The sequence below is a fragment of the Sturnira hondurensis genome, unplaced genomic scaffold (assembly GCF_014824575.4).
Source record: "Sturnira hondurensis isolate 20B ecotype Veracruz unplaced genomic scaffold, ASM1482457v3 Scaffold0008897, whole genome shotgun sequence".
Classification (NCBI taxonomy): domain Eukaryota; kingdom Metazoa; phylum Chordata; class Mammalia; order Chiroptera; family Phyllostomidae; genus Sturnira; species Sturnira hondurensis.
In genome coordinates, this window is record NW_028081528.1 from 4,045,261 (window position 1) to 4,057,984 (window position 12,724).

At 35.6% G+C, this 12,724-nt stretch overlaps 1 protein-coding gene across 1 annotated transcript in view; it reads left to right on the forward strand.

Annotated features, from left to right (window-relative positions):
- The window catches only part of HDAC9 (histone deacetylase 9), an 835,653-nt gene that overhangs the window by 671,723 nt on the left and 151,206 nt on the right, over window positions 1-12,724 (forward strand). The window contains exons 22-23 of the mRNA XM_037056286.1: window positions 2,963-3,082; window positions 3,395-3,492. Coding sequence (XP_036912181.1) covers window positions 2,963-3,082; window positions 3,395-3,492 — 218 coding nt within the window. The remainder of the gene's footprint in view (window positions 1-2,962; window positions 3,083-3,394; window positions 3,493-12,724) is intronic.

Sequence of the window (12,724 nt, forward strand, 5' to 3'; positions counted from 1 at the left end):
GCTTTCTTCATAAAAGAAAGTCCACTTTAGATGTCAGATTTGGGGTATTTCCATTTTTGATCAAGCACCAAACTTGACTGAAGAATTGCCACTAAATTATTATAAGTGATTACGTTAGCTGGTAGAATATATGACTGAATCCAAAGCTATTTTAACATTTTAATAAGGGCATATTGGTTCTAAATTCTTATGCAGAATTCTTATTCAGTATATTTTTTGAGCATTAAAGATAACCAAATGATTTTTCAGCATTTCAAGGAAATCTTATACACAATGTGTATTTTGAGGCATTTAATGATTCAGTTAATTTCATTATTATACTACTTTCATATAATTACCAATGATTTTCTTATAACAGTCCCATATATTTTGTTGCCATTGAGAAATAAATCCTCAGATCATGCCTGAACATGAAGTATTTTGCATAAGTATTTTATAGCAAAGAAAGCTGAAAAAACATATGTATATTTTCAAGGTTGTATTACAAGTCATTGACCAAAACAAAAGGCACATTTGCTCTGTCTTACCTTTTTCTTCAAAATCTTTGTGAATATGAACATGGAATCAAGAATTACCTAAGTATTTTTAGAATGGATTTGTGAATTTCAATGAAAATGTCAGTTGAAACCTCATTGTGCTGTGGGCAAGAGTATATTTCTTATTCAGAAATATATTCAGTAATAAGCACCCAACACATTTTTCATGAAGAAATGATTTATTTTTTAAGATAGAAGATCATCTTTTATTTGACATTCTTAAATAAACTTTTGCAGTAATCCTAAAGAAACAAAAGTTATCAAGGTAGTATATATTTTGGGGTTTCAAAGTTTGGGTGCATTTCGCCCAGAGAAATGTTTTTCTTACAATGCTGGCTAGAAATTCTGTCATGTAGTAGATGTGCAAACATTCCTTCCCTGTTGTTTTTCAAAGAATTTATTTGTTCTTCCTCCAGGTATCCAGTAGCAATCTCAAAAGACATTGTGGTTTAAGCTGTTTCATTTTGTTCACATAAAGAAAAATAATTTTGCCCTCTCTCTTTACTTTCCTTTGAACATTCAGAAATCCAGGAATTGATATCTTTTTCAGTAAGCTACTATTTTCCCGATGAGTATTCCTCGAAGCAGAGCAAGTCTGTGGAATGATGCACACCTTCCTCAGTATTTTTTTACTCCATAATTGATTTTTGGTCTGTGTACTACACGCAAGGGAGAGAGGATGTCTACACTGTGGAGAGCAAGCTCAGCGCAGGCGTTCAGAGCTCACCACAGGGAAGGAGTTCGGGGCTGGAGGCTGCAGTGGAGACAAGTTATGTAAAGTTCAATAAGGAGCAATAATGACCACCAGGCTCACTTCACACGTTTGCTAAGGAGATCAAAGGGACCATGAATGGAAGCTAGCAATGCAGTAGTTACGAGTTTGGCCTTTGGAGTAAGAAGTATATTCAAAATGCTGTCTTGCAAAGTATTCTTTGTATCACCTTAATAAATTACTAAAACTCTGAGTCTGAGTTTACTTTTTCTAAATTAGTAGATTTTTAATTTACTCATTTAAAATACCATAGGGATAGTGCCATATACATCGCATAATTGCTAAGTAAGCCATGCAAAGATTTAATGTAGTGCCTGAACCAAAACTTGTAGGAATCATTGTTGAAAACAGTGTGAGTCTTACCGATACAAAATAAAGTGCTATATATAGTTAAAAGTGACCCAAAATTTTTATAAGAGAACCTGAAACTATACATGTTACACATGTAGCAGCAATGTTGTATTGAGTACAAATATATAGACTGTTAACTTTTGAGTCATCTACTTAATTTTGTTCAGAAGGTGTTAGGGGGTTAGGTGTTCCAGTGAAGACACTTTAAAAACTGCTACTAGTTTTATTTTCCCCATTTCTTTTACAGTCCCAGCATATGTCTATATCATGAAACAATTAGTAAAAAAGAACTGTTAAGTTTTAAGTCATGATCATTTACATGTCTGAAGAATTTTTTATTCATTAAAATGAAAGGGTATTTTTTCTACTTTGTTTTTTTTTAAAGGATAGGGAGTAGTGTGGGTAAAGAAAAAAGAGGAGGAAGGAAGGAGGCTGGGAAGAAAGCCATGATATAATATTAAAATTAGGCAGATTGGAGAAGATTGCATAAAGCCCCATGCCATCTTTCTGCTTCAGACCAAATGATTTAATAGCTAATGAGCTCATGCTCCTGTGTCTTTGACTTGCCGTCACGATTTTACCAAAATAAAGTATGAAGTCCTTTTTGCATCTGGCATCTCTTTTGAAGTGATTCTAACTGCTGAGGGATTACTAACTGAACTGAACGCTTCAAGAAAGCCAATTTACTCAGCTGGTTGCAAAGCCTTTGACCTTAATGGTGGGACTTGGCAAATCAATGCATACACGTATGTTTAGTGTTCTGTCAAGAAATGCGAAAATGCTCTGTAAGCCATAGATCCTTCTGCAAAATACTAGTTTGTAGTTTAAACATTAGTCTTTCTTCAGAGGCCAATGAGGCTAGTTAATTAAGCCTGAGGGGTTATGAACTGTTGGCAGTTAATAAGTCATAAAATTCCTCCATAAAACAGGATGCGAGATTCCATCACTGAAGCAAAGAGTACAAAGGGCCGGTGTATAAATATCTAATTGTACCAAAGGACTGGGCTTTCTCAATGACTGCTCATCTGGAGTCTCCAGGGCATGTTCACTGTGGTTTCCTGATTTTTAGAAGCCAGTTTAAAAAATGAGTGCATTAAAGGGTAATTTGCCTGAAAGTTCAGGAAGTAAAGGGGGTGGTGTGGAAGCAAGCTGAAGGGGAGAGAGAGAAAGAGGACATAGGGAGAGGACAGAAAAGGAGAAGGAGGCTAGGATAGAAAGGGAACGCAACATCAGGACGCAGAGTTCTGTCTCCACACACAGTTAGACCTTACTGTGTCCGTCATCTGTTTTCTTTTCCCTGTAGGATGTTCACCATGGAAATGGGACACAGCAGGCCTTTTATGCTGACCCCAGCATCCTGTATATTTCGCTCCATCGCTATGATGAAGGGAACTTTTTCCCTGGCAGCGGAGCCCCAAATGAGGTTCGGTTTATTTCTTTAGAGCCCTACTTTTATTTGTATCTTTCAGGTAATTGCATTGCATGATTACCCATAATTTTCTTGTCCTTTGCTGGTGTTTTAAATTACACGAGATTACTGAGTTGTCCCACGGGAGCAAGAACCAGTGCAGAACAAGTGCATAACCCAGCGTGCTGGTTGTCAAGCAAGGGTGGGCTGGCTTGACGTGTTGTTTGATGTTTATTTCGAGAGCTCACATGTGTTTGTTTTCCTCTCTTCTTGCTTTCTTCCTTGTGCCCTCCTCTCCCCACGGTGGTGTGGTTTTTCTCTTCTCAGGTTGGAGCAGGCCTCGGAGAAGGATACAACATAAATATTGCCTGGACAGGTGGCCTCGACCCCCCCATGGGAGATGCTGAGTACCTTGAAGCATTCAGGTTGGTACTTCTTTCTATGCAAGTGGCAAATTAAAAAACAAATGTCAATGCAAACATCACCAAAACCAAAACAGAAATATAAATTTCTAACTAAGGTAAAGTAGCTAAAGGCTTCCATCAAAGTTCCAAAAGTGGGGTGGTTTGGGGACCTGAATATTGCTACAAAGCCAGTAAGGGATATATATATATATAAGGCAAAAGGTACATCAAGATGTAGCTGTATCATTGGCGAATATTTCCTCCCAGGCAGGCAGTTGTTTTTTGTTTTGTTGGTGATTTCCTTTGCCATGCAAAACCTCCTTAGTCTGATGTGATCTCCCATTTATTTTTTCTTTTGTTTTCCTTGCCTAAGGATATATATCTGAAAATATTGCCAAGAGTGGTGTCAAAGAGTTTACTGCCTATGTTTTCTTCCAGGAGTTTTATGGTTTGGGGTCTTAGAGTGAAGTCTTTAATCTATTTTGAGCTTATTCTTGTATATGGTGTAAGAAAGTGCCTCAACTTCATTGTTTTACATGCATCTGTCCAGTTTCCCCACACCATTTATTGAAGAGACTGTCTTTACCACTTTGTGTATATTTGCCTCCTTTGTCATAGATAAACTGACCATATAGATGTGGGTTCTTTCTGGGTTCTCTATTCTGTTACATTGATCCATGAGTCTCTTTTTATGCCAGTACCATGTTGTTTTGATTACTATGGCAGTGCAGTGTAGTTTGATGTCAGGTAGTGTCATACCTCCGACTTTGTTCTTCTTTGTCAAGCTTGCTTTGGCTGTTCAGGGTCTTTTGTAGTTCCATATAAATTTTAAAATTATTTGTGCTATTTTTCTGAAAAAGGCCATTGGTATTTTGATAGGGATTTCAGTGAATCTAAAGATTGCTTTGGGTGGTATGGACATTCTGACAATTGTTAATTTTTCTTATTCATGAGCATGGTATATCCTTTCATTTATTTGTATCTTCAACTTCTTACAGTTTTTCAAGTATAGGTCTTTTACTTCCTTGGTTAAATTTATTCCTAGATATTTTATTATTATTAATTAAATATATAATATAAAAAAAGAGACCTAGCTGTAGTTGTATAGATATATTGGCCAATGGCCCAGGCATGCTCTCCCTACAAAAGAGGGAAACAAAAAGATTTCATTCTTAAGTAGTTCTGGGAAAGTCTGCTATTATAACATAGGACATGATTTAGAATGGGCATTAATTAGCATATTAAATGCTCTGAGAAATCCTTCACTACCTATTTAACGTCATTGAACTGACATATTCCCAACTTCATTGGACTATGGAATCCAACGGTGTGGTACACCGCACCACTTAGCATTCTTGGTTCTAAGGAGCTAGCTCACTTCTGGAACATTAGCCAAGGCCATCTCATTTCATGATGGAGTGAATGCCTTTTCCCTCTCATAATATGAATGTTTTCTTTCTCATATTAAAACATCAACTAGTTGATTGGTTGTTTTCAGTGTCTCTACAAAATTTAGGCAGTAACTGAAATATAGATTTATGTATACACATTACATTCTGCTACTTTTTTCCTAAGCAAAGAACTTTTAAGATTCATTTAAGTAAGAAAAAAAATTAAAAGCTTTCTTGGGGTATGGATTTGTTTTTTAATTATCTTTGGAATTAAAAAATGTAGTCCTTGGAAGGGCCTCTGTTTTGAGGAGAAATCAGACTGTGTCGATTTGTGCCTCACTCACAAGATTTTATATTTTAACCTGTTGGTAATGTATTTATTTTGATATATTATTTAGTAGAATATAAAAACAGACAACTACATAATAGAAAATTTTAGAAGTATATTTTCTGTGGAATTTACACTTACAAATTCCCAAGGAGAAAATTTTGTTTATGTATTTAAAACTAAAGGAAATAATGGGTTAATTTTCCAATAAGTGAAATTTTGGTGGGGTTATGCTGTCCTGTGTATCATGCAAACTTCAATTTCTCATTTAAGGGTCATTTCTCTTTTGAAAACAGGCCCAGGAAAAATTATGAAAAATTTCTATTTTCAAGAAAATACATTAAAAATCAATATGTTTGAGATACAAAGAAAAATTCTAATCACATTCCAGATTTGTACTTTGGAAACAAAAAATACACTCATATACCTATACTACTCATAGAGAGAAGCAGAAATAAGTTTATTTAGTTTATAACTTGGGTTGTCTAGAAAGATATTTGTGTGTTAACAGTAAAACTAAAAAAATTATGTTAAGAAACTATAGTAGTTTCAATGTTAAGAATTCTGTTTGCCCATATTTGCAACTTAACAAACATTACTACCATCTTAAAGAAACTTTAATGGGATGATAGACTTTACTACTACATCACACATGAATATCTGTTTATGAAGTTCACCTGTTAACTTGCATGATACACACATTAAGTTCTCAGCCTTACTGTAGCATACTATTATACCAATAGATCTGCAATACAGAATACCTAGGTGGGGTTTTTTGGTGTTATTTATAATACTATTAGTAGCACTATAGCTTTGAATAAAAATGGATCATGAATTCACAGCAGGGAAGATTTGTTCGTATTGTCCTCACATGGCAGAGTGAATGGTCAATGAAATTTTTTGAAGAACCCCTTTGAATACAACAACTTCATTAAATAATGTGAGAACAGATAGTAAATATACATTATTGTTTTTTGATTGAAACAGTAAATAAATCAAGTTCCTGAAAGTTACTGAATGTCCTCAAGAATGGAAGTTTCTCTTTGTCTGAAATGTGCACATATATTAGCAAACCATTCTCAATTTCCTGGTATGGTCACCATAAGTAAGTTTAATTAGAGGAGAAGCACCATTATTTGGCTAGGTTGCAGAAATGTATAACTGTGGCTTTTAATATTTATAGTTATTTAGGAAGCAGATTTAAACCATAATAGTCCTGTTGATTTTGAACTATGCAATGTCTGTTAGCTATTTAATATGAATGACTAGAAAAACTTGTGAACTTTTGTGGAAGAATCAAAAAGTAAATCATTCATTCAAAAATATTGACTGACCAGCCTTGGCCTCATGCCTCCGCTGGCTGGAGTGTGGTTTCATGCACCAAAAGGTTGCAGTTACATTCCTGGGCAGGGCACATGCCTGGGTTGCAGGTCCAATGCCTAGGTCCAATCCCTAGTTGGAGCACTTATGGGAGGCAGCCAATCAATGTTTCTCTCTTACACTGATGCTTCTCTCTCTCTAGCCCTCTCCTTCCCTCCCTCCCTTCTCCCCTTCCTCTATCTCTAAAAAGTCAATAGAAAATCAATGGAAACGTGTCCTTGGTGAGGATATAAATATGTATCACATATTATATGCCAGGCACAGTGACAAATACTTGGAGTTCAGAGCTGACTTGCTCTTAGGGAACATACTAGAGTGCAACTGTTCTAGAGAACAGATGTCCTTTGACATAGAGAGGGTAAAATAATGAACTCTCCTGGGAGGATTTAAGGAAGAGCTTCATCGAATACTGTTGACTAGTGCTTCCAAGGATGAGTGGGGGGTTCTCAAGGGATTGGAGCAGAGGGATTCTTATGGGGCAGGGAGAACAGACTGAGAAGCACGGAGTCGTGAAATGGTCTTGCTTGCTGGACCAAGGCCATTGCAGTGGGATTGTGTGGCAAAAAAAAAAAAAAAAACAGATATTACTTCATAAAGTCTTTTGCAGGCAAAGAATTGCCTATCTAAATATACAAATTTATTTCTAATTTGGAGCTTTAATGAGATAGAATCCCAAATAATTTTAATGTAGTATTATTTATCCTTCTGAACCCAACCTTTGTTCCCCAGTGTTGAAACTGAAGATGTTTCTGGCATCTGTTTGTGGGAGCAGGATATGGAGGGGAGTGAAGGAATGGTACCTTTTCTTTTTTTCTCAGTTTTTAATTGTTTCTGGACTGTGATGAGTATGTTCGGAGGGAAAACCTATCTTCATGAAACTACATTTAGAGTGGGATATAAGACAGTTGCTCATTTTTCCATCCAAAATTTGTTAAGATATATTGCCCTGTGGTTTCTATTATGTCTATGGCAAAAAGAAAATATCAGGCAAACCAAACATTTTCATGTTCTTAGTTTTAAAGGTAATTTAAAAAATATAATGGAATACCTAAATTAGTTCAGATANAAAAGCACGGAGTCGTGAAATGGTCTTGCTTGCTGGACCAAGGCCATTGCAGTGGGATTGTGTGGCAAAGAAACAGATAATACTTCATAAAGTCTTTTGCAGGCAAAGAATTGCCTATCTAAATATACAAATTTATTTCTAATTTGGAGCTTTAATGAGATAAAATCCCAAATAATTTTAATGTAGTATTATTTATCCTTCTGAACACAACCTTTGTTCCCCCGTGTTGAAGCTGAAGATGTTTCTGGCATCTGTTTGTGGGAGCAGGATATGGAGGGGAGTGAAGGAATGGTACCTTTTCTTTTTTTCTCAGTTTTTAATTGTTTCTGGACTGTGATGAGTATGTTCGGAGGGAAAACCTATCTTCATGAAACTACATTTAGAGTGGGATATAAGACAGTTGCTCATTTTTCCATCCAAAATTTGTTAAGATATATTGCCCTGTGGTTTCTATTATGTCTATGGCAAAAAGAAAATATCAGGCAAACCAAACATTTTCATGTTCTTAGTTTTAAAGGTAATTTAAAAAATATAATGGAATACCTAAATTAGTTCAGATAGCTAGTCATTTCTTCCATGCAGATAATCATTCATCCCTGAAATAAGGAAAGGATATACTTAAGATTTTTCAGAAGAGTTTTCAAAATATTCAGTAATATCAAATATCTCTTATGTTCAACTAAAATACATTTTCAAGGTTACCATTTTACAAAATAATTATGGCTATTTTTATTGAAGTCTTACATGCCAAGTCCTAGATTAGAAATTTTATAAACATTATGGCTAATTCTTAAGTGGTTTATATGAACCACAGAACTACTAATTAGAAGGGCCATGATACGGACTCAGGTTATGGCTCTAAAATAGTTGCTTTTTTTTCATGCCACATCGCTATTCTTCTACTGTTCATGATTCAAAAGAGTAAGGAGTAATAAAGCACATTGAGCTTTCACTGAGCACATGATCCTTTCTCCCCACCTGACCTATGTCACGGGTGCCCTAGTACATGTCATGGCAAAGAAGGGGTATTTAATAATGACTGGATAAACTGAGGAATTAATGGCTGAATCAAAAAAGATGAATAGAAATTGTGCTGGCTATGAAGGAAGCATTGGAAACCCTGGGAATTAAGTGACACTGGCTTAACTTTTGTCTGAAAGAGCAACTTGAAGCCTAACTACTTCTTGGCCCTTGAAGGAGTTCGATTTACAAAGAACTCTGAATACTCATTCATTTGCCTGTAACAATGTCAAATATCCTCTTGTTATTCAACAAATAATTTTACTGAATGCCTACTAAGCACTTTCTGTTCCAGTCACTTCAAAGGATTGTTCCAATGGTTCTGTCTTATTCATAATCTCAAAATGAACACTAGATAGGTTATTGTTTTAAGATTACATCTTTAAGAATCTGCAAATTTTAAAAGTGATTATTTATATAAGAACATTTACATTGTTTAAAGTAGGCAGGGGACAATATGTATTTCATGTTTCTTATTAAATCTAAAGAGGAAAACATCTCAAAGTGTTTAAAAAATTGCATAGCAATTTCCAGTGGAGGGACCCAGGATGGTGTCAGAATACAGGTACACTCACCTCCTCCCAGGACCAGAGTGGAATTACAGCTGAATTATAGAAGAATGATCCTGAATTACCAACTGAAGACTAGCTGAAGAGAAGTCTTACAACCAAAGATTTCTGAAGAAGTCACATTGAGACTGGTAGGGAGGGCAGAGACACAAAAGGGCTGCCCCCTCTCCCTTTTTGAGAGGCAGCTGGGGTTTTAAAGGGATAGCTCAGCTGCAGGGAGTTCTGCCTGAAAAGTATGGGGTCTAAATCCCAAGCTGGGCTCTCCAATCCAGAGCACTAGAGCCAGAAAGAGGCACCCATATAACATCTGGCTGTGCAAAATAGTGGGGGCTTCTGTCCTTCAGAAAGGGGTGGGGTCTGCTGGAGACACAGACACTTTGAAAGAGCCAATGCACAAAATTTCATTTGCAGCCACTCTCCTGGGCTCTACACAAAGACTAAAAGTAAAGGAATGGAAGATATTTCATAAAAATGGAAATGAAAAAAAGCTGGGGTAGCAATACTTCTATCTGACAAAATAGACTTTAAAACAAAAGCTCTAGTAAGAGACAAAGAAGGACACTACATAATGAGAAAGGGAGCAATTTTTAAAGATTTTATTTATTTATCTTTAGAGGGGAAGGGAAGGAGAGAGGGAGAGAAATATCAATGTATGGTTGCCTCTGGTGCGTCCCCTGCCGGGAACTGGCCTGCAACCCAGGCATGTGCCCTGACTGGGAATTGAACTGTGGTTGTTTGCTTCACAGGCCCGCGCTCAATCCACTGAGCTACACCAGCCAGGGGAGATGAAGGGAGCAATTTAACGAGAGTATATAAACTTTGTAAACATTTATAACACAACATAAGAGCACCTAAATACTTAAAGTAAATCTTGATGGATATAAAGAGAGAGATTGACAGTAATAAAGTCAGAGTTGGGTATTTTAACTACACATTGACATCAATGGATAGATCTTCCAGGCAGGAAATCAACAAAGAAATGGCAGTCTTAAATAACACAGTAGATCAGATGCATTTAATTGATATCTCCAGAGCATTTCACCCCAAAGCAGCAGAACATTCTTCTTAAGTGGACATAAAACATTTTCTAGGATAGACCACATGTTAGAAAACAAAACAAGTCTCAGTAATTTAAGAAGAATGAAATCATATGCAACATCTCTGACCTTAAGGCTATGAAACTAGAAATAAATCATAAGAAAAAAAACTGAAAAACACAAAAATACATGGAAGCTAAATAGCATGTTACTAGACAATGAATGGGTTAACAACGAGATCAAGGAATAAATTGAAAGATACCTTGAAACAAATGAAAATGAGAACACAACAACCCCAAATCTATGGGACACAGTGAAAGCAGTCCTAAGTGTGAAATTCATAGCATTTCAGGCCTATTTCAAGAAACAAGAAAATCTCAAATAAACCATCTTAACTTTTCACTTAAAGGAACTCAGGAAAAAAAGAACAAATTTCAAAGTGAGTTGAAGTAAGGAAATAATAAAGATCAGAGCAGAAATAAGTTAAATAGAATCTAAAAAACAATGCAAAAGATTGATGAAACCAACAGCTGGTTTTTGAAAAAGTAAACAAGATTGGTAAACCTTTACCTGGACACATCAAGAAAAAAAGAGAGAGGACCCAAACAAATAAAATAAAAAATGAAAGACGAGAAGTAACAACTGACTCCACAGAAATATTGTACAAAGGATTGTAAGAAAATATTACAGACAACTGTATGCCAACAAACAGTGAAATCTGTATGAAATGGATAAGTTGTTGGAAATATACAATCTCCCAAAACTAAATCAGGAAGAATCAGAGAATCTAATAGATTACAACTAGTGAAATTAAAACAGTCATCAAAAAAACTCCCACAAAAACAGAAGTCTTGGACTGGGTGGCTTTACAGGTGAATTTTACCAAACATTCAAATAAGAACTAACACCTGTCTTCAAACTATTCCAAAATTTCAAGAGGTAGGAGGACTCCCAAGACCATCATTATCCTAATTTGAAAATCAGATAAAGATACTACAAAGAAAAAAATTAGGACACTACCCCTAATGAATATAGAAGCTAAAATTTTCAACAAAACATTAGCTAACTGGATTCAACAATACATTAAAAAGATCACACGCCGTGATCAAGTTGGATTTATTTCAGGGATGAAAGTTAGGTACAATATCTGCAAACCAATAAATGTGATACACCACATAAATGAAATAAAGGATAAAGCCACATGGTCATATCAATAGATGGAGAGAAAGCATTTGATAAAATTCAGCACCATTTATGATTAAAAAAACTCTCAGCAAAGTAAGAATAGAGGGAGCAGACCTCAGGCCATGTATGATAAACCAACAGCCAATATCATACTCAATGGGCAAAAACTGCAAGTAATTTTTCCTAAGATTGGGAACAAGTAGGAGTGGCCACTTTCACCACTCTTNTTTCAGGGATGAAAGTTAGGTACAATATCTGCAAACCAATAAATGTGATACACCACATAAATGAAATAAAGGATAAAGCCACATGGTCATATCAATAGATGCAGAGAAAGCATTTGATAAAATTAGCACCATTTAAGCCCTGGCTGGTGTAGCTCAGTGGATTGAGCGCGGGCCTTAGAACCAGACGATCACGGTTCAATTCCCAGTCAGTGCACATGCCTGGGTTGCAGGCTGGTTCCTTGCAGGCTAACTACCAGCAGGGGACGCCCAAAAGGCAACCATACATTGATGTTTCTCTCCCTCTCTCCTTCCCCTCTAAGATAAATAAATAAATAAAATAAAATAAGAAATTCTTAAAAAAATAAAATAAAAAAATTAGAAAAAAAGAGCCAAAAAAAATTAGCACCATTTATGATTAAAAAAACTCTCAGCAAAGTAAGAATAGAGGGAGCAGACCTCAGGCCATGTATGATAAACCAACAGCCAATATCATACTCAATGGGCAAAAACTCCAAGTATTTTTCCTAAGATTGGGAACAAGTAGGAGTGTCCACTTTCACCACTCTTATGCAACATAGTACAGGAAGTCCTAGTCACAGCAATTAGACAAAAGGAAGAAGTAAGGGGCATATGAAATGGAAAGGAAGAAGTAAAACCGTCATTAGTTACAGATTATATGATACTATATAGAGAGAACCCTGAATTCTACCAAAAAACTAGTAGAGCTGATCAATGAATTCAGTAAGGTAGCAGGATACAAAATAAAAATATAGAAATTACTTGCATTTTTATATATCAATAATGAACTATTAGAAAGAGAAACTAGGAAAAAATCCTGTTAACAATTGCTTCAAAAAAATAAATACCTAGGAATAAATTTAACCAAGAATGTAAAAGATCTGTACTTTGAAAATTATAAGACACTGAAGAACAAAAATTGAAGAAGATACAAATAAGTGAAATCACATACCATGTTCATGGATAGGAAGAATTAATATCATTAAAATATCCATACTACTCAAGGCAATCCATAGATTCAACACAATTTAT